Genomic DNA, 22,984 nt, shown 5'->3' with positions numbered 1-22,984 from the left:
CATGTCATTAGTTAAAGTCATCACTCTGTCACTGTGCATGCCTGGCACCCTGGTGAGACAATGGAGATCTGCACCACGGTGCCCTCGTCTTCCAATGATCGATGGGGGCTCCAGGTTCGAGGCTCACATCAATGAAGAGACTACACTAGAATGGTTTCACAAGCCGAAATTCTCACCTCTGTGCATTGCACTCTTACCTTTGTCTGGCACCCCCGCTTCTCCACTCCCGGCTGCATGTGGGGCGTGCCGGCTCTTGAGCTCCAGGGCGTCTTGCTCAAATCTCCAGAGGTTAGGAGGCTAGCGGACCCTCCACCAGTCTGCGACCTTGCAATATTGTTGTGGGCCATCTTCTCCTGAAACAACAGAGGAGCATTGATTAGTCCACTCTCTACCTGCAGCGCCATTGCAGCCTGGCCAACCCCAGCTGAGGAGCACCTGGCAGGGCACATCCAAGTCGTGGCCCTCGAGCCGCAAGGCACTCAGTCCAAGCAGCCAGGGCTCACCCCCTTGGCCAGCTCCGGTGTGATTGACAGCTGGCACTCTGACTCTAGCACCCATGAGGTCCACGGGGGGATGGCCAGACCTGAATACATCTCCACACTGACCCACACCAATGTGGTACTCACCCTTCCAGAGCGCAGCAGGTCATTGAAGCGCTTCCAGCACTGCACCCAGGAACGCCACGCCACGTCACGGCTGCTGACCAATGCTGCCACCTCCTCCCATGCCCTCTTGGTGAGGTGCAGAGTCCTCCTCCTCCCATCCCTGGGGACAAGGGTGACCCTCCTGGCAGCCACCTCCTCCGGGAGGATGACGAGGCACTCATTAGAGAGGTGGGGGACCAAGTGCCCACCCGACTTGCCCTCCTGCCTGCTGTGTCCAGCTGCACCCAGTACTCAGGTCCATAGTACTGGCTCAGGGAACGAACTCCATAGGCAGCCTTCCAGGGGCTGCCTGGGCTGCTTTTAAACTGGCTGCCGGGTCACCATTGGACCTGGCGGCCGACAGTCCCCCCACCCCTGCTTGCCCCTTCCAGGCCAATGCGGAGCCGTGTTTCACACTGGGTGGGCCTTAATTGGCCCCCAGCGTGAACTTGTGGTCGGGGACCTATTGTGGGCGCCGGTACATTTTGTGGCTGCTCCCAGGCCTGCCTGCCGTGCCTGCCCGCTGAAGGGAATATCCTGCCCCTAAAGTTCCCCTAATATGTGTATGTATATTTGGAACCAATGTATTTAGCAATGCATAATGTATTTTGTTTACATGCTGATGTTTATATCTGAAGTGTCAGCTTTTTGAGCACTTCTGCAGATTTCTGACATAAGCGAAATGATTTTTGTTTATGAGAACCAGACAGTCCCTACTTCTTTGTGTAATTAACAATACGCTAATGGAAATATGAAAACACAGAAGGGCAATGTTTGACTTCTGAGAATCGATTTGCATTTGTATGCCATTAATTATAAAGAAAAATAGAAACTTGTGGTAGGACTAATTTCATTTTTAAAGTATTTATATGAGACATGACAAAAATAGTTTATTAGTGTTAAAATCTACTTTAGTGCTGAGGTTTAGGAAAAATGTAGATAAGGACATTTCATCTGGCATAATACCACTGGAACATTGGTTCCTTTAAAATATTTTGACAGACCTTACATCATGTACCCTCAACTGAAAATTTGACAGGGTAAAAAATACAGATTAATAGTTTCCAGACAGATGCAAAACACGTTAATGCAAGCAGCATTGTGCTACAGAAATTAATTTCTATCATTTTTCATCTACCAGTAAGTCAATGCCTTGCCGTCTCGTTCTGTCAATTGTGTTTGTCAAACTACAGTAGCCAAATTTCTATGTGCAAAAAACCCTAAAGTATGGCATATTAGCCAGAACGTTGGATTGCTAAAAATTGGTCCAAACATTTGATCACACGATAGCGGTTTGCAGCCATGAACCCTGAACTGGCAGAAAATGCATAAAGCTGAATCTCAACCCCCAAAATGGATGGATTGTCTTTGGGTGAGACATCAAAACTTAAAATATCTCAAATCCAAAACCAACCTACCTCTAACCTGCCCACTTCTGAGTTTAATGGAGGTGGGATAAGGGTATGTAGCCAGCTCCCTGGTTGGGGGCGGGGGGGGTGGTGGGGGTTGACCAATTGAATATTTTAATGAGGCTGCCTGCCTCTAATTTAACCTGCTTTTGCAAATTCGAAAGCGGTCAGTGGGGTTTCCCAGGGCTCGGGAAACCCTGCAGCTGAATTAAGATGTGGACAGCTTAAGGGGGAAGATAAGTGCTTTTCCCTAGCTCTCCAAGTTCACCTCTGTCAGACTCCCACTCACACACACAAGCCCGGGGGTTGCACTATCTGTTTCTGCACCATTTCTGTTTCCTTTGCTTCTGACATTGTCATTGATGTCCTTGTAACATTACAGTGTGACAATTCAAATTTACCACTTTAGTTACTTATTGCTGACAAAGGGTTTTGTTCACAAACAAAATATAGCAACAAGACATTTTTAAGACTTGTGTAATTTTAAGTTTATTTTTCTCTTTTCCATAGATCACTTGTTAAATGAGAAATATTTTTTGGCATTATTTATAAAACTGATTAGTGATGAGTGACGGAAACATATGTGTTAATAAGAAACAGATGGGAAAATAGTCACTGAAATTTAATCTGCATAATAATGCAATTGCCATTTTGCAGACAATTACTTTTAATGCAAATGACATGAACCGAATTAATGTCAGAATTTTGACAGTTGCATATCATTCAGTGATTCTTAAGCATGGACCATATGATAAATTTTTTTTTATTTGTTCCAGGGATGTCGTTGTTTCTTGCAAGGCCAAAATTTGTTGCACATCGCCATTTGCTTTTGAGAAGGTGGTGGCTCACCACCTTCTTGAACTACTGCAATCCATCAGTGCTGTTTGGAAGAGAATTCTAGGTTTTGGCCCAGCGACAATGAAGGAAAATGACTTGTTGCTGACTTCAATGCTTCTGCACAAGTCAGTTGCCCTCAGACTTGGAATACAGCAAGACTGGGAGATTGAACAGAGGGCATGCAGAGCAGGGTAAGCTGCTTGAAGAGGTAGAGAGAGAGAGAGAGAGAGAGAGAAGGGTTCTCAGCAGGAGGTCATATCTTCCTAGGGTGATCAGGGAGCAACTCTCCTACCTGAACCTTAGCGAGAAACAATGTGTAAGTAATATATCCGTGCTTCAGTAAGGATGACCTCATTGAAATCTGCCACTTGTTGCAATCACAACCACAACTGCAGCTCAGAACGGGGCAAGGACCACATTGCCAATGGCTGTGAAGATGATGTTGGTGACGACTTTCTGTTCATCTAGTTCGTTCCAGGCTGGAGCTGAAAATATTTGCAACATCTTCCAGTTTGCCATCCATTGTTGTGCAAGGGAGGTCACTGAGTCTCTCTATTAATTAAGAGCTAATGACATTTCACTCTTTCTTGCCAGAGGCTGGCAGGTGAAGCGAGCACACAGCTTTGCTAGGATTGCAAGCTTCCCCAGGGTGTCATTGATTGCATCGCTTTTCAGGTGTCACCTGTTATATACTAGAAACAAAAGGGATTCCACTCCCTCAATATCCAGCTGGTGTGCAACCATTGGGAAAGAATCATATGGGTCATTGCCCAGTATTGTGGCAGTATTCATGATGCCTTCATTCTGCAACAGTCTGCTGTGTCAGCTGCATTTGAGCCACCAGGGCAAAGCTAAGAGTAGGAACTGCGCTGACGTGATGGCTCATCATTTCAGAATGCAACCAATGCACACGTGCGCAGCAGGCACACAATGAAAGCAATGCCGTCGAGCGAAATGTGATAGAACAGACCACTGGCATGTTGAAGCAATGCTTCTGCTGCCTAGGCTGCTCTACAATACTTGACATAACCTCACCGTTTTCAGGGGGCAGCCCTTGCCACCTGCTGTACAGTCAGCAACTGAAGAGTGGAAACATGAGGAAGAGGATAAGGAGTAGGGGGAAGAAGAGAAGGAAGAGGAAGGGAGGGGGCATCCTAGACTAGAGACTCTAAAATTGTCAGGGGCGGGGTCTGTGAAATAATCCAAAGACCACTGGAAGAGTTCCAGACAGCAAATGAGTGGCTGCCGACAAGGCTTGGCGCTAAGTGGGAGCGGAGTGCAGCTGCCACATGGGAGGAGGGGTGTGCCATGAAGGGGCACTGAGAGCTATTGGAATGAAAATCACTTTGGCAGTACTTGTATCTCTCCTGGCAGCTGTATCTGAATAATATTCTGCACCTGTATATCATTATCCATATTTCACCTACACCAACAGCGAAATTTTATGGCCCCTCCCACTGGCAGGATTTTCTTACTCCACTGGAGTCAATAGGGGCAATGGCGTGATGGTATTATCGCTGGACAAGCAATTCAGAGACCCAGGGTAATGCTCTGGGGGACCCGGGTTCAAATCCTGCCATGGCAGATGGTAGAATTTGAATTCAATAAAAATCTAGTATTAAAAGTCTAATGATGACCATGAAACCATTGCTGATTGTTGTAAAAACCCATCTGATGCCCCTTTAGGGAAGGCAATCTGGCCTGGCCTACATATGACTCCAGACCCACAGCAATGTGGTTGACTCTGAAATAGCCTAACAAGCCACTCAGTTGTATGAAACTACTACAAAATCCTCAAAAGGGAATGAAACTGGGCGGACCACCTGGCATCGACCTAAGCACCAGAAACGACAAGGGCAAAATCAGCCAATTTGACCCTGCAAAGTCCTCCCTACTAACAACTGGAGGCTAGTACCTAATTTGGGGTGGCTGTCTCACAGGCTAGTCAAGCAATAGCCTGACACAGTCATCCTCACGGAATCATCCCTTACAGATAATGCCCCACCATCGCCATCCCTGGGTATGTCATGTCCCACTAGCAGGACAGGCCCAGCAGAGGTAGTGGTATACTGTTGGGAGGGAGTTACCCTGGGAGTCCTCAATGTCGACTCCGGTCCCCATGAAGTCTCATGGCATCAGGCCAAACATAGGCAAGGAAACCTCCTGCTGATTACCACATATCGCTGTCCCTCTGCTGATGAGTCAGTGCTCATCCATGTTGAACACCATTTGGAGGAAACACTGAGGGTGGCAAAGGTACAGAATGTACTCTGGGTAGGAGACTTCAATTCCATCACCAAGAGTGGCTTGGTAGCACCACTACTGACTGAGCTGGCCAAGTCCTAAAGGGCATAGCTGCTAGACTGTATCTGTGGCAGGTGGTGAGGGAACCAACAAGAGGGAAAAACATATTTGACCTCATCCTCACCAACCTGCCTAACGCAGATGCATCTGTCCATGACAGTATTGGTAGGAGTGACCACTGCACAGTCGTTGTGGAGATGAAGTCCTGCCTTCACATTGAGGATACCCTCCATTGTGTTGTGTGGCACCACCACCATGCTAAATGGGATAGATTTCAAACAGATCTAGCAACTCAAGATTGGGCATCCATGAGGCGCTGTGGGCCATCAGCAGAAGCAGGATTGTACTCAAACACAATCTGTAACCTCATGGCCCGGCATATTCCCCACTCTACTATCACCATCAAGCCAGGGGATCAACCCTGGTTCAATGAAGTGTGCAGGAGGGCATGCCAGGAGCAGCACCAGGCATATCTAAAAATGAGGAGTCAACCTGGTGAAACTATAACATGGGACTACTTGCGTGCCAAACAGCATAAGCAGCAAGTGATAGACAGAGCTAAGTGATCCCACAACCAATGGATCAGATCTAAACTCTGCAGTCCTGCCACATTCAGTCGTGAATGGTGGTGGATAATTAAATAACTTACTGGAGGAGGAGGCTCCACAAGTATCCCCATCCTCAATGATGGGGGAGCCCAGCACATCAATGCAAAAGATAAGGCTGAAGAAACATAGAAACATAGAAAATAGGAGCAGGAGTAGGCCATTCGGCCTTTCGAGCCTGCTCCACCATTCATCCTGATCATGGCTGATCATCCAACTCAATAGCCTGCTCTCGCTTTCTCCCCATATCCTTTGATCCCTTTTGCCCCAAGAGCTATATCTAACTCCTTCTTGAAAACATACAATGTTTTGACCTCAACTACTTTGAATTCCACAGGCTCACCACTCTCTGGGTGAAGAAATTTCTCTTCATCTCAGTCCTAAATGGTCTACCCCATATCCTCAGACTGTGACCCCTGGTTCTGGACTCCTCCACCATCGGGAACATCCTTCCTGCATCAACCCTGTCTAGTCCTGTTAGAATTCTATAGGTTTCTATGAGATCCCCCCTCATTCTTCTGAACTCCAGCAAATATAATCCCAACCGACTCAATCTCTCCTCTTGTGTCAGTCCCGCCATCCCAGGAATCAGTCTGCTAAACCTTCATTGCACTCCCTCCATAGCAAGAACATCCTTCCTCAGATAAGGAGACCAAAACTGTACACAATATTCCAGATGTGGTCTCACCAAGACCCTGTATAATTGCAGCAAGACATCCCTGCTCCTGTACTTGAATCCTCTGGCTATGAAGGCCATCACTGGCCGGGTAGTTAACAGTGAGGTTGGATATCTTGAGCTACACGAAGTTCCAGATGGGATGGTCAAATGGGCAGATAAGTGGCAGATGGAATTTAACCCTGAAAAGTGTGAGGTGATACACTTTGGAAGGAGTAATTTGACAAGAAAGTATTCAATGAACGGCATGACACTAGGAAGTTCTGAGGAACAAAGGGACTTTGGCGTGTGTGTCCATAGGTCTCTGAAGGCGGAAGGGCATGTTATCGGGGATGGTGAAAAAGGCATATGGGACACTTGCCTTTATCAATCAAGGCATAGATTACAAAAGTAGCGAGGTCATGTTGGAGTTGCATAGAACCTTGGTGAGGCCACAGCTGGAGTACTGTGTGCAGTTCTGGTCGCCACATTATAGGAAGGATGTGATTGCACTGGAGGGGGTGCAGAGGAGATTCACCAGGATGTTGCCTGGGATGAAACATTTAAGTTATGAAGAGAGGCTGGATAGACTTGGGTTGTTTTCGTTGGAGCAGGGAAGACTGAGGGGCGACCTGATCGAGGTGTACAAGATTATGAGGGGCATGGACAGGCTGGATAGGGAGCAGCTGTTCCCCTTAGTTGAAGGATCAGTCACGAGGGTCATAAATTCAAGGTGAGGGGCAGGAGGTTTGGGGGGATGTGAGGAAAAGCTTTTTACCCAGAGGGTGGTGACGATCTGGAATGTGCTGCCTGGGTGGTGGAGGCGGGTTGCCTCACATCCTTTAAAAAGAACCTGGATGAGCACTTGGCACGTCATAACATTCAAGGCTATGGGCCAAGTGCTGGTAAATGGGATGGATTAGGTAGGTAGGTCACATGTTTCTCACATGTTGGTGCGGACCCGGTGGGTCGAAGGGCCTCTTCTGCACTGTGTGATTCTGTGATTCTGTGATACCATTTGCTTTCTTTACTGCCTGCTGCACCTGCATGCTTACTTTCAGCGACTGCTGTACGAGGACACCTAGGTCTCGTTGCACATTCCCCTCTCTCAATTTATAGCCATTCACATAATAATCTGCCTTCCTGTTTTTGCTACCAAAGTGGGTAACCACACATTTATCCACATTATTTTGCATCTGCCATGCATTTGCCCACTCACTCAGCTTATCCAAATCACACTGAAGCATCTCTGCCTCCTCCTCACAGCTCACCCTCCCACCCAGCTTTGTGTCATCTGCAAATTTAGAGATATTACATTTCGTTCCCTCATCTAAATCATTAATATATATTGTGAATAACTGGGGTCCCAGCACCGATCCCTGCGATACCCCATTAGTCACTGCCTGCCATTTGGAAAAAACCTGTTTATTCCTATTCTTTGTTTCCTGCCTGCCAACCAGTTTTCTATCCATCTCAATACACTACCCCCAATCCCATGAGCTTTAATTTTACACGCCAATCTCTTATGCGGGACTTTGTCAACAGCCTTTTGAAAGTCCAAATAAACCACATCCACTGGCTCCCCCTCATCAATTCTACTAGTTACACCCTCAAAAAATTCCAGTAGATTTGTCTAGCATGACTTCCCTTTCGTAAATCCATGATGACTCTGTCCAATTCTCCCACTGTTTTCCAAGTGCTCAGCAATTAAATCTTTTATAATGGACTCTAGAATTTTCCCCACTACTGACGTCAGGCTGACTGGTCTATAATTCCCTGTTTTTTCTCTACCTCCCTTTTTAAATAGTGGGGTTACATTAGCCACCCTCCAATCTGTAGGAACTGTTCCAGGGTCTATAGAATCTCGGAAGATGACCACCAATGCATCCACTATTTCTAGGGCCACTTCCTTAAGTACCCTGGGATGTAGATTATCAGGCCCTGGGGATTTATCGGCCTTCACTCCAATCAATTTCCCCAACACCATTTCCCTAATAGTGATTTCTTTCAGTTCCTCCCTCTCACTAAACCCTGTGTTCCCCAACATTTCTGGTATGTTATTTGTGTCCTCCTTTGTGAAGACAGAACCAAAGTATGTATTTAGTCGGTCAGCCATTTCTTTGTTCGCCATTGTAAATTCCCCTGTTTCTGACTGTAAGGGATCTACATTTGTCTTCACCAATCTTTTTCTCTGCAACAAGTAACTCACCTCCTGACTCCCCAAAGCTTGTCTACAAGTCAGGAATGTGATGGAATACTCCCCATTTGCCTGGATGAGTGCAGCTCCCATAACACTCAAGGAGCTTGACAATGTCCAGGACAAAGCAGCCTGCTTGATTGACACCACATCCACAAACATTCACTCCCTCCACCACCGACACACAGTAGCAGCAGTGTGTATCATCTACAAGATACACTGCATGAATTCACCAAGGCTCCTTAGACAGCACCTTCCAAACCCACTGCCATCTAGAAGGACTAGGGCAGCAGATAGATGGGAACACCACCACCTGGAAGTTCTCCTCCAAGCCACTCACCATTTTAACTTGGAAATAAAGCGCCGTTCCTTCATTGTTGCTGGGTCAAAATCTTGGAACTCCCTTCCTAACAGTGCTGTGGGTGTACGTACACCACACGGACTGCAGCGATTCAAGAAGGAAGATCACCACCACCTTCTCAAGGGCAACTAGGGATGGGCAATAAATGCTGGCCCAGCCAGCGAAGCCCACATCCCGTGAATGAATTTTAAAAAACTTCCGAGTGGCTCACCACATTTTCAGGCCCTGCCCCTGCCTCGATGGGGCCATAAAATCCCGTGCCAGGTTATTTCCAGAATTCTTACAGAATAGCCTCAGATGTGGTTGGGCTGCTGAGCAAACCATGCAAGGAGTGTAGTCCTTCATAATCCCCTCTGAACAACAGCGTGGCATGAAGTTTCACAATGTGAACAACCATCTAACTGATTCCTGAATTTGAGTTGAACTTAGAACGTAATTCACTGAGCTGGTTTAAAGTGTCAATGAGCATGGTATAGGTAGATTTTTAAATTCACTGTTCATCAAATACTTCCCTTGATCTAACAACTGACTTTTGTGCTGCTTGTTTATTCCACCAGCATTTCACATGGTGAATGATGTTCCTGGGTTACTTTCATAACAGAATATTCATTACAGAGAAAGTACAATACAAAACAGGTGATTCAGCCCAACCAATCTTAGCTGCTTTTTATCTTCTTTACTCATGTTGCGTTGAATTTGAATGATTAATTGATTAATAATTATTTCATCATGATGATTAACACAAAAGCACTACTGTGTTAGTTAAAATAGACAAACAAGTACTTGAAACAATATACTGTCATTTCAAGTATTTCAGCTCAATCCATGGATATTGCTGAGTCCAGTAGCAAGAAGAACAGAAAGTATAGGGAGAGTAATACAGAATTCAGATTTATGGAGCTCAGTGATGGATGACCACAATGTGTTGTGTTTTTACAAATTTTATCCAATGAAGCAATAAGACCTGCAAAAATAAAGCAATACCTCACAACAAAGCATCTTGATTATGAAGATAAATCAGAAGACATCTTTAAAGGGCAAAAAGAACAATACAAACATCAGAAAATTCAATTGGCAAATGTAATATTGATTCTGGAAAAGGCCCTGAAAGCACCTTTCTAAGAAGTGCCTCAAATTGCTAAAAGCAAGAAAGTCCAAGCTATTGGAAAGGAGCCGATTCTTCCAGCTCCTGCAGAAATGTGCAAAGCGTTGGTGAATGAAGATGCAGCACAAAAGTTGAAAGCTACATCACTTTCTAATAACACAGTAGAAGAATCAAGGAACATTCAATAGAGATAAAATGTCAACTGACAGAAAGTGAATCTGAGCACTTTGCAATTCATCTTGAGACAACCTGATGTTGGTAGTGCAGCGCAGTTCTTTTACATTGTCCACAGCTTCTATGCTTGACCTGGGTAAATTTTAGATTTCCTTTTTTGTCAGATGTTACCAGAATGAACAACGGGTGACGAAATATTCAAGTTACTGGATAATTTTACGGTATTAGAATTGCTTAAGTGGCAGAACTTCGTTGCTGTTTGCACAGATATTACTGTTGCTATGACAGGCAATAGGAATGGAGTTGTTGCAAGGATGGGAGCCATAAATCTACAATTTATCGTGACACATTGGATGTTACATCACCCAAGCCCTACTTCAAAATGAATGGAACCCGAATTAAATGCGCTAAATGTACCTCTGTGAATTTTGTGAAGTCCAGGCCTGTGAATGCACATCTGCTGGTAAAGCTGCATTCAGAAGTGGGTGCAGGACAAGTAAAATTATTGTTTCACGCTGAAGTATGTTTATTATCTCGTGGCAGAGTCCTAGAAAAGTTTTTTAAGCTTTATAAAGAGCTTTTGGCTTTTCTTTCTGTGCATAATCCTGTGAAAACCCCTCTGATCAATTACAATAACAAAACTTGCATACCTTGTTGACATTTTAAACCTGTTAAGTATTCTGAATCTATCAATATAAGGATGCAATACTGTTAGGAAATAGAGATAGTTCAAATAAGTTATATTTGCATTTGTGGGTGTTAGAAATGAATTTTAGTTTTGAAGTTTAAGTTTGATTTGTATTTCTGTATGTGTGTGTTAAGAAAGCTCGAATGGAGTTTTAGTTTCACTTTAAAAGGCTGCTTGCATTCCTAACGAGGAGTTTACGACTGCTACAAGAGTAGAAAAACAGTGCTGTTGCCTAGCAACAGGGGGCCAGATAGGCAGGTTCCTCCAATAGACATACACACAGAACTAAAGAAACAGCAGTTTTAAATCCAGTTGAAACCAGGACCCGAGAAACTGGACACTGGGAGAGGGAAATGCAGATTTCCCAAAAGAACAAAAAAGATCCCAAGCAAAGAAAACCCCAAAAATCCAGGAACTTGGAAGAGGAGAAAGTTCAAAGGAGACCTTGTAGTCAAAGGAAGGACAGGAACCTGGGAAAAGGTCCTGTTAAGCGAAGTTAAGAGTGAGGGGCAGAGAAAAAGGCTCCAAGCTTCAGATTTAAAGCGAGAACAGCTTGCAAGAATCAAGAATTTTCAAAGAGACAAAGAGACAACTGAAGGTCTATAATTCTTTGCTATGGACATGTGAAGCAGTGGTGTACTGTTAAGGCTGAGTTGGTGAGAGAGAGAGCATGGTAGACAGCTTGAATGCATGTGATGACCCAGGGAAGAGGAACATCAGAAGGAGAGTTTGAAGCCCTGGATGTGAACCCTTGTGGAAGAGGTCTGAGAGAAAACGTCAGTTTGGGATAAGGTTCCAAAGTGACGTCTTGGAGAGTGCAGATTGGAAATCCTCGTGTGAAGGACGGAATTCAGTGAGACTGGTTGGCTCATGGTGTGACAAGCATCTGGGCGGAGTTGAAGAGAGATCCATAGCATCTGGTTGAGGTGGCACCTGTCACTTGAGGTTAGAGTTGGTCTGTCTGACCACAGGGTGCCATATGTTTACATGGATGGGTACTTGCTGTGTACATTAAAGTATAAGAAAGCTTTTGTGACTTGTGTTATCCTCACAAATCTGCATATATCTGTAAAGGTATAGTTATGGGTGAAGGAGTATTGTAATATTTTGTAATATCATCTTTTCTTGTTGAATAAGTGTTTTATTCTTTTGTAAAAAGTTCATCAGCTGACTCCTGTGACTCTGTTCAGTAGCTACTCTCCATGTATCCACACAAACAGATAACAGTTAGGATCTATCAAGCTGGGTTCCACTCTGGGGTCAGGCTTGTCCAGGGGTAACCCTCAGCAGGGATCATAACACATACAACTCTACTCGAAGTGAGTGCTAAGACTGCAAATTTAGGAAGAAGACTGAGCAATGGAACTTCAGATATGTTCCCACTGCTAACTGAGTTTCTGGATGTAAACTTAATGACAGCACATTGCGCAAAAGAAAAGATCATTGCTCATCTTTTATAAGTACTTCAATGTTTATTTTCAAAGTATAAACACAGCTAAGAGCAGTTGGATTTAGGGTTCATTTTCGATGTCTGCTACGTCATCTTAAGTGCAAAAACTGGTAGAACTGTCCTGTCACCACTCGCTGAAAATTAAGGTTCAGGAACAAACATCTTCCCTATTCTGCCATCTATTGCAGCAGAGTACCCCAAATTGGCAGAAAAAGCAATGAAGGAGTTGCTACCTTTCCTAACAACAAACATTTGTGGAATATCATTTTCTGTTATGGCAGCAATGAAGATAAAGTACAGGTTCAGACTGGAAGTGTAGAATGATTTATGAGTATCACTGCTAAACAGCATACCAAGGATAAACAGTCTGCTGTGAGAAGCAGGCACAGTCAACTCACTGATATCTGTAATACCTGTTTTCTTAAAAGCAATATTAAAAAAACTTTATATGTAGCACTTTCATATGGTATGTATTACATAGTATTATATTTTAGATGGAAGGCCTGTGATTACTAATCCATTTGAAAAGCGGCCCATCAGCCAAAAAAGTTAGTGAGCCCCTGACCTAGACAATTGCTTTCTGCCTATGCTGTCTGGGAAGTGCTAATTGTAGTGCGGTAACAGCGACTGCAACCCCAATTCCCTTTTCAATAACAGTCACAAACCTTACCTTCCCTGTGTCACTGACCAGTACTTCCTCTAGGCCACAATAAAAAAAAAGCCACTGCAAAATAAAAATTCCAAACCAAATTTATAAATGAAATCATGCCATATTGCATATAAATGTAACCCCAATCGCTCTTGTGCATTCCCTTAGTGCCTGCCTCTATGTGCCATTGCCTCTCCTATTGATTCTATGCAGCATTACCCCAGTGGCTGCAGCATGGCAGGTGGAAGGTTGCTGACTCTTATTGGGGGGTACTGTAAGTGGTCTCAGAGGATGACCTCGTGCATCCATGGGCCTTGAAGGTGCAGCTGTGAACTGTGCACCATCCCCGCATAAGCGGCAGCAGAATGAGCTGGATGGCTGACAGGCAACAGCAAGGGCAATGGTGGAGGGGCAGTGGTGGGAGGATGAAAGCTGTCTTCCTGAGAGAGGTCAGTGGGTTCATGCTGCATAGAATCCTCGGCACCCTCCTGGGCTGGCATGTCAGCAATCCTAGTAATCTATTGGAGGCCATATTGCTGGATACTGTGACACCCTGCAAGCCCCTTTGAACGCTGTGATCCACAGCCATGATGGTAGCTAGATGAGCTTCCGCTGCAAGCAATCAACCTTTGGGTGCCTGTTGTTGTGCTGCAAGGAAGCTGAGGAATCAGCCATCAGACGCTGCATCATGATTGGTCCACAGATGCGCTAATGGAGTTGGCCACCACTTCCATGCTGGAAAGGTTGGCTCCAGGCTCCGTGTAAAGTTGTGTGCCAAGTTGGTGCCAGACCCCTCCATGCTCCTCGTCAATGAATGCAGGCATTCTGGCAGGCTTCTCAATGCACCAAGCATTTCATTGTGCATGTTGATCAGCATTCTGCTGTAGGATACCCCTTTGAAGTCCTCATCCGAGTCTTCTGCAGTGGAACCCATACGTGACTTTGTCCTCCAGGGAGCTGGCACCAGTGCTATTTTTGTCCCCTGCCTTGGCTGCACCATTCTTGTGTCTGCAATTCATGTGTAATATGTTTGGGTGATGTGACTGTCATATTTGAATAGTTGCAGTGTGTGCAAGCTATGAGATATGGATGTGAGGCTTGCAGCAGTGTTAAGTGTGTGAGGGTGAAGTGAACCTATGAATGTTTGGTATGAGTCCTGATTGATGGATATTGCTGGTAGGTGAGTAATAGGGGTGTGATGATTTGAACAGTGTCTGAGGCTGGTGGTTCAGTTGGTAGGATATGGCATTTGAAGATATATTCACTGACCATGACCACTGTGTGAGGTAATTGAGTTTCTTGGAGCATAGTATCCAGGTCCTCAGGGTTTGACTCTTGACATTGGTCTCCATTGCTATCTGCTCCCACTGCCTTGGGCCATGCACTTGGAGGGCCATCTGCCCTCCCCCCACCCCCCATGGATACAGAACATCTCTATCTTTCCAATTGCTCTACCCCAGCTTCCAATACAGGATCCAAAAACCATTGAGCCCAACATCTCCCACGTTGTGTCATTCCTTACTGTTTATCAGGACAGGTTCACTCCTCCGAATGCCTGCTCCGGCTACAATGCAACTCCCCTATAAGAAGTTCAAGCTAGTTTTCAGCAACCAGGCTAGTAAGTTACTATTTTGGTCCTCCTGTTCATGCTTGCAGCCACTGAACATGCTGGCTTTACATGAATATCATCAAAATAAGCAGGCAGCACAATGTTGGCATTTTGCCTGTGTTGAAATTAACAGACGTGAGTTAATCACGTATGATATCCCCCATGCCTGTTTTCAGGGGATATCTAATTTAGCCCCATATAATTTTTATTATCATAATCCAAACTCGTTGCATTCTCTCGAATAATCATTGAGCCCCTGTTGGTGAACTTCTTCCTTTATTCTGCTGAACACTTTGTGCTCCATTTAATCGCTTTCAAAGAAATGGTGTTAACATGGAAATGTCACTCTCCTGATATCATTGTTATGCAAGGAGTTAATTCTTGGACAAGCAGGGTCAGAAGTTTTTGAAACCATGATTTACTCAGAAATCTTTGCAACAGTATAGGTCATGGGCTGGAATTTAATGCCCCCCTCCACCCTCACCCCCACCCAAGGCAAGTTCCGAGGGGAAGGAGGGCTGTTTGAATCATGGAGGGTGTGGGGTGGGGACTCTGTCGTCTATCCGCCTCCCCCGATTAAGTTCAGGACGAGGGGGCTTTCAGGCAGCCTTCCCGCCCAAATATCAATTCAGGCCCTTGAGTGGGCTGCCCACTTAAGGGCCTCATCTTGCTGCTGCTGGTCTTCATCCAATGGCTGGTGGGGGAATAGCCATGCAGGAAGACTGACAAGTAAAGGCGAGGGAGGGATTCTGAAGAAAGGTCAGTGGGTTGGCTCTCAGTGGGCACCCCTTTTCCCTTCGCTCGATCCCTCGATCAGACACTGAATGCTTTTGAATGAGGCCAACTTCTCAACAGGGTTTACATGCAGCCTTTTGGGGGAGTGGGAGGCCTCATTCAAAGGCATTCAGTGTCTGATTGAGGGATCCAGCATAGGGAAAAAAGGGTACCCACTGACAGCCAACCCACTGCCTTTTCTTCAGAACCCCTCCCTCGCTAGTGACTGCAACCCCCATCCCGCCCCCACTTAACTCTCGCCAGGGATCCAGGATGATCTAGGGTGAAGGCCTCATTGTATTATGGGCAACAACCACTGCTGCTGGTGGTGCTGCTGGTAATGGAGAGCTGCTGGTCTTTGATTGGCCAGCAGCTCTCATGGGTGGGACCTCCCCCCTGTTGGGGGAAGTGCAGCAATTAAATGTCCCCGGATGAGCCTGGAGCCCCAGCAGCAGGGTTTTTTTTTTATTGTAAAAATATACTTTATTCATAAAAAATCTTCAATCACATTCAAAACCATTTCAAAAACAACATTACAAGGGTACAATCCAGGTTAAACTTTTACAAAATGTATCACCAGGTGCATCAGTACAAACAATATTACAATCATTTACAGCCTTTCATTTTGATCTGTACAGCCCGAGGGGCTCTAAACAGTTCCCAGTCTCTCGGTGCGCTGTGGTAGAAAGGTCTTAGACAGCGACCCTTCCCCATTGCGCCTTTGCGGCAGCTGCCCCAAGCTTTAGTGCGTCCCTCAGCACGTAGTCCTGGACTTTGGATTGTGCCAGTCCGCAACAATCGGTCGGGGACAACTCTTTGTGCTGGAAGACCAACAAGTTTCGGGCAGACCAAAGCGCGTCTTTCACCGAGTTGATGATCCTCCAGCTGCAGTCGATGTTTGTCTCGGTGTGTGTCCCTGGGAACAGCCCGTAGAGCACAGAGTCCTGTGTCACAGAACTGCTCGGGATGAACCTCGACAGCAACCACTGCATCTCTCTCCAGACTTTCTTTGCAAAGGCACAATCCACAAGGAGGTGAACAACGGTCTCTTCCCCACCACAGCCACCTCGAGGGCATCGTGTAGAGGGGGTGAGACTCCTGGCGTGTAGGAAGGATCTGACGGGGAGGGCCTTTCTCACCACCAGCCAAGCTACGTCTTGGTGCTTGTTGGAAAGTTCTGGCGATGAGGCATTCTGCCAAATGACTTTGACAGTCTGCTCGGGGAACCATCCCACAGGGTCCACCCTCTCCTTATCCCTCAGGGCCTCTAGGACGTTACGTGCTGACCACTGCCTGATGGACTTGTGGTCAAAGGTGTTTTTCTGCATAAATTTTTCCACCAGGGACAGGTGGTACGGCACGGTCCAACTACTTGGAGCGTTCCGCGGCAGCGTGGCCAGACCCATCCTTCGCAACACCGGGGGACAGGTAGAACCTCAGCACGTAGTGACACTTGGTGTTTGCGTACTGAGGGTCTACGCACCGCTTGATGCAGCCACACACAAAGGTGGCCATCAGTATGAGGGCGATGTTGGGCACGTTTTTTCCCCCTTTATCTAGAGGCTTGTACATCGCGTCCCTGCAGACACGATCCATTTTCGACCTCCAGATAAAGCGGAAGATGGCTCGAGTGATCGCCATCGCGCAGGAGTGTGGAATGGGCCAGACCTGCGCCACGTACAGCAACAGCGAGAGTACCTCACACCTGATGACCAGGTTCTTACCCGCAATGGAGAGGGAGCGTCGCTCCCACATGCCCAGTTTCCTTTTCACCATAGCCACTCGCTCCTTCCAGTTTCTAACGCATGCCCCGGTCCCTCCGAACCATATCCCCAGCACCTTCAGGCCGTCAGCCCTGACAGTGAAGGGGACAAAGGATCGGTCAGCCCAGTTCCCAAAGAACATGGCCTCGCTCTTCCCACGATTTACCTTGGCTCCCGAGGCCAGTTCGAACTGGTCGCAGACGTGCATCAGTCTGCGCACCGACAGCGGATCCGAGCAGAAGACGGCGACGTCGTCCATGTACAGGGAGGCTTTTACCTGAGTGCCTCCACTGCCTGGGATCGTCACTCCTCTTATGCCCGGATCCTTCCTGATGGACTCGGCAAAGGGTTCTATGCAGCACACAAAAAGGACAGGCGAGAGAGGGCAGCCCTGCCTGACTCCAGATTTAATCGGAAAGCTATCTGTTTCCCACCCATTGATTGAGACTGCGCTACTGATGTTAGTGTAGAGCAGTTGGATCCAATTTCGAATTCCCTCCCCAAAGCCCATTTTGGAGAGCACATCCCCCATGTAGGTGTGCGATATTCTGTCAAAGGCCTTCTCCTGATCCAAGCTGATGAGGCAGGTATCCACACCCCTGTCCTGTACATAGGCAATCGTATCCCTGAGCAGCGCCAGGCTGTCAGAGATCTTCCTGCCTGGCACAGAGCAGGTCTGGTCAGGGTGAATCACCAATTCCAGAGCGGATTTGACCCGGTTGGCGATGACCTTGGACAGAATCTTATAGTCCACATTCAACAGTGAAATGGGTCGCCAATTTCTAATTTCCTCCCTTTCCCCCTTGTGCTTGTAGATGAGGGTGATGATGCCTTTCCTCATGGATTCTGACATGCTGCCGGCCAGGAGCATACTCTCGTACACTTCTAGCAGGTCTGGGCCGATCAAGTCCCACAGAGCCGAATACAACTCCGCCGGCAGGCCGTCGCTTCCGGGGGTTTTACTCTTCTCGAAGGACTCGAGGGCCTTAGTCAGTTCGTCAGGAGTTAGCGGTTTGTCTAGGCTCTCCCGCGTACTGTGGTCTAAGACCTCCGTGATAGAGGACAGGAAGGACTGGGAGGCCGTGCTGTCCGTGGGCTTCACGTCATACAGTCCGGCATAAAAGGATTTGCTGATCCTCAGAATGTCGGACCGTGATGACTTTACTGAGCCGTCTTCTTCCTTCAGGCTGCTGATCACAGAGCGCTCTCTGTGTACCTTTTGGAAGAAGAAACGTGAGCACGTCTCATCCTGCTCCACGGAGCGGACTCTGGAACGGAAGATGATCTTGGAGGCCTCCGAGGCAAAGTGCGAGGCTTGCTGGCCCTTCACCTCTTGGAGCTCCTCCTTGACATCGACCCCCATCGACCGCAGCCGGAGCAGATTCTGCATCTTTTCCTGGAGTCGGGACATTTCCCTCTGTTCCTTTCTAGCTTTCTGGGTGCCTTTGCGGATGAAAAACCTCTTGATGCTTCCCTTGATCACTTCCCACCAGTGTGTCAGGGACTCAAAGAGGGGTTTCACGGTTCTCCAACCTTTGTAATCCCTCTTGAGCTCCTCAATGTTCTCTGGGGTCAGCAGTTGCACATTTAGCTTCCATGTCCCCCTGCCCACCCTCAGGTCTTCCTCCAAGTGGCAGTCCGCCAGTAGGAGGCAGTGGTCAGAGAAGAACACCGGCTTGACGTCGGTGGATCTGACTGTGAATGCACGGGACACAAACAGGAAGTCTATCCTGGAACGAATGGACCCGTCTGGCCGCGACCAGGTGTATCTACGCTGCGCTCCGTCTGCAGGGTTGCTGAAGACGTCGTGCAGCTTGGCATCCTTAACTGTTTCCATCAGGGATCTGGACGTAGCGTCCAATCTGCTTCCGGCCCTGCCGGATCGTCCAGCCGCATCGATGATGCAGTTGAAGTCCCCGCCCAGAATGACCGGCCTGGAGGTCGCCAGCAGCAGTGGGAGCTGCTGAAAAACCTCCAGCCGCTCAGCCCCTTGTGCCGGGCCGTACACGTTAATTAACCGGAATGGAGCGTTCTTGTACATTACGTCTGCTACCAGGAGTCGCCCGCCCACCACCTCCTTGACCTCGGAGACGGTGAAGTTGCCTCCCCGCAGCAGAATACCCAGGCCGGAGGAACGAGAGTCGTTTCCGCCCGACCAGATCGATGGCCCGTGGGACCACCATCGTGACCATTGCCTGTAGGAGCTGAGGTGCGGTATCGCACACTCCTGCAGAAACAACAGGTCAGCTTTGACCTTGGCTAGGTAGTCCAAGGTCGCAACACATCGCGTAGTAGATTTAATGCTACGCACATTTATGGATACAATCTTTAAACCCATATTAAAGCATTTATTCTCCTACCAAACCCACTGTCTCTGAGAGTCCCAGACCTTTAGTCTGCTCCTTCATACCCGTAGTGAGCTCAAATTCCTTCACTTTGGATGGGCTGAGGTAGATCTCCTTGGCCGTGTTCTGCTCCAGTGGCATCTGGAGGTTCACGTAGTGAGCGGGTTTTGAGATGACCTTTGCTGGAGAAGCTTCTCCAAAACTCACCCCCTCTGGGGGGTCGCTGTTCCCGGCTTCCTGGAGCTGGGGTGCGATGATTGCCTCACTGCTCCCAGATTCCCGGGGCTGTGGTGCACTGGCCTCCTCAGGTTGCAGGCAAAGTTGGGGTGCGCTGGGCTCCTTGTTGTCTCCAATTTTCTGGAGCTCGGGTGTCTCGTCCTCCAACGCCCTGGAGCTTTGCCGCCTCTTCTGTCGGTGCCGCTCTGGCACTTCCTCATCCGAAGAGCTGCTGCCCTTGTCATCCGTGTCGGATGGGAGACGCCTCTTGCCGCTTCTCTGGGAAACGCCTTTGCTTCTTCTTCGCTCCCTCTTACTTTTCTTGTTCTTCACCGTCCGCCACTCCCCCTGCTGCTTTTCCACTGCTGCCTCCTCCTCCATTGATTCGCTGTCCTGAGGACTGGAAGGTTCAGGGGGTAGTGCTGTTGATTGGCTCTCTGTTGCCTCAATCTCTTTCTCCACCTTGTCTCTCTCTGTGTCCTCCTTTGTCCCGTTGAGCTCCCTGGGGGCCTTGGTGGTTGGAGTGACACGGAACATTTCTTCTGCTTCCCCCTGGTCGGCTTTGGCTGCCTGTGCGTAAGTACGGCAGCGTTTGGGGCAGGTCCTGTAGAGGTGACTTGCCTCGCCACACAGGTTGCAGCACTTGGCCTGTTTGCAGTCTTTTGTCTGGTGCCCTTCCTGTTTGCAGATCTTGCAGAGGGAGGCGCTGCAGTTGGCCGCCACATGACCAGCCTTGCCGCATGAGCGACAATGCTTGGGTTGCCCAGCGTAGACCAGGTAGCCACGGTTTCCCCCGATAGCGAAACTGGAAGGAGGGTGGAAAATGGCTCCCTTACCATCGGTCTTTAGCGTGACCTTAAACAGGCGTTTGCCTGTCCAGATCCCCAAGTCGTCTCGAATCTCGGTGCCGCTCCCCACCTTATCGAAGTACCTGGTGAGGAAGGTGACCACGTCGGCGACAGGGACGAAGGGGTTGTACACATGCACCATCACCTCACGTTCCCGTTGCAACGGCAGAGAAAAGTGCGGCTCCGCCGTCAGGATCTTCATCTCCGGCAGGTCTCTCTTCTCCTCGAACACCCTCAGGAGCCGGACGCAGTCTGCCACTCGCTTGAACGTCACGTCAAAATAACCACCTTTGCGGGAGTCGTGCAGGGTGAAGATCTCCGTAGCTTGGAAGCCGCACGCCTTCAACAGGATCCTCCTGGTGAAGAAGCCCCGATCCATAGGTGATCCTCCTTCGTCGCTGTGGTTCACCGTGACTCGGACGGTGATAGGTAACCCACGGTATGGATTCGGATTGCGATTGGTTATCGCCCTTCCATCCCGACCTTGCCTTGGCAGGACCATGGTGTCGCCCCTGCAACACTTGATCTTAGCCAAAAGGCCGAGAAGCGATTAAAGTCCTGATACCACGGAGAGCCTAGTCACATACAACGGAATGAACCTGCTGCTAATGAAGGACTTAATTCCCTCAGGGCTTCTGGAGGTTGGGTTGGTGGGGGTGCTGCTGTTGTGGTACACCTTTAAGTGTGTGTGGTTCTGTTTTCTGAATACCTTACTAGAGGGGAAAATGATGCAATGTATCATGCGATTCACACTTAGTCTCAATTTGCTCTGAAAAAGCTACTAACTCAGACACGTGAACAAGTTCTCCAATTCTGTAATACTGCTACCAACTTCTCAAATCCTCAATAAATGAACCTATATATTTTTGTTTTGACCAATCCCTGATGTGTGGTTGGTGCCTTGATGTTTATCTGGTAAATGAGCACTAGGAGAAGAATAACAGAACATGATGCCAGGGTGCACCGCCAATTTTGTTGGCGAATATTGCCCCCCCCCCTCATTAAATTCTGCCCATGGAAGCTCAAATCAGTATGCACTACATGCCCTCATCTAGGAATAGGAGACAGATAAGATATTGGGCGGAATTACCCCCGATTTCCACTAAGTGTGGTAGCAGACGGAAAAGGTGACATTTTAACCATGGGCTGCAATGGCGGCTTCTCACATTGTATCGTCCCAAACCCGCCTCATTAATAATGCATTCCCAGGAAAGACACTGTTTCCAACGCAGGCCGGCTCTCACTTGCCCACCATGACATCACCTCACCACTTCATCACACCAGGCACCACATTTAAAGTGCAGCCATGCCTACACCTCTCAGGGCTTCCAGCCCAGGACTGCCACACAGACGACAGGATGGCCCCGAAAGGCAAAAAGACTGCAGCCCCCCACTTCAGTGAGGCGTCCCTCAAGCATCTTTTGAACACCACGATGCTCTCTACCACCCATCCCCCCCCACCCCCACCCCCCCACTCTGGCCGCAGGATGGGCAGCTGCATCGCCAATCCAGCGTGGGAGGTGCTGGCAGCAGTGTCAGCGCTAATGTCCTGCAAAAGAGGACAGTCACCCAGTGCCGCTACAGGATGAATGGTCTCATCCATTCCGCTAGGGTAACTTGTTCTTCCCATCACTCTCAACTCTCACACTCACAAACCCATCACATACCCACAGGGATCTCACACCTCAAGGGACAACACCACTAACTCTCTCACACACCCTCACATCTCCATCAGGCTCATACTCTCTGGAGCTCACATCCTCATCCTGTCCATGGCTCCACTCACCACACAAACATTCCACTCAGCGCCATGTGTCCTGCTCACACTCTCTCCATCTGTTTAATGCAGGAGAAGCCTGCTCACATCAGCAGGAAGAGGGACCAGATCGGGGATGGAATGGCGCACGTTGGGCCCCTCACTCACTTTGAGGAGTGTGCCATTGCACTGACTGGTTAGGACATGGACCATGCCTGCGGTGATGGTGAGGTCGATGGCGAACAACTTCGTAAGATCCTACACCACATCATCCCTCTCTCAATGCAAATGTGAACACTCTCTCTCCTGCTTTTGACTCTGCTGCCATGCACTAATTATCTTTACTCTGGTTCACAGGGAGCTCTGCCAAGCAACCAACAGTCTCAGCCAGCCAGTCCCTCAGCTTTATCCACGTCCTCACCTCCAGTGAAGAGGACACCACCTCCATTGAAGCGCTGGAAATAAGCAGCCTGGAAGACCCGTCATAGTGCTTACCCACACCCTGCACCAGCGCAGAGACACACACCTCAGTGGGACCTAGATCTAGAGCCGGCTCAGGTTCACAATCTGGTAGACACCGCACCGACACATGTCC

General features: G+C 48.1%; 1 protein-coding gene across 1 annotated transcript in view; it reads right to left on the bottom strand.

Annotated features, from left to right (window-relative positions):
* mgat5b (alpha-1,6-mannosylglycoprotein 6-beta-N-acetylglucosaminyltransferase B) overlaps positions 1–22,984 on the bottom strand; it is a 1,185,562-nt gene that overhangs the window by 466,450 nt on the left and 696,128 nt on the right. The window contains exon 13 of the mRNA XM_078570583.1: positions 4,253–4,270. Within this exon, the coding sequence (XP_078426709.1) occupies positions 4,253–4,270 (18 nt within the window). The remainder of the gene's footprint in view (positions 1–4,252; positions 4,271–22,984) is intronic.

This window comes from Cetorhinus maximus, chromosome 24 (assembly GCF_964194155.1).
Source record: "Cetorhinus maximus chromosome 24, sCetMax3.hap1.1, whole genome shotgun sequence".
NCBI classification, from domain to species: Eukaryota; Metazoa; Chordata; class Chondrichthyes; order Lamniformes; family Cetorhinidae; genus Cetorhinus; species Cetorhinus maximus.
Note: the sequence above shows the minus strand (reverse complement) of the source record. Positions and strands in the feature narration are given on the sequence as shown.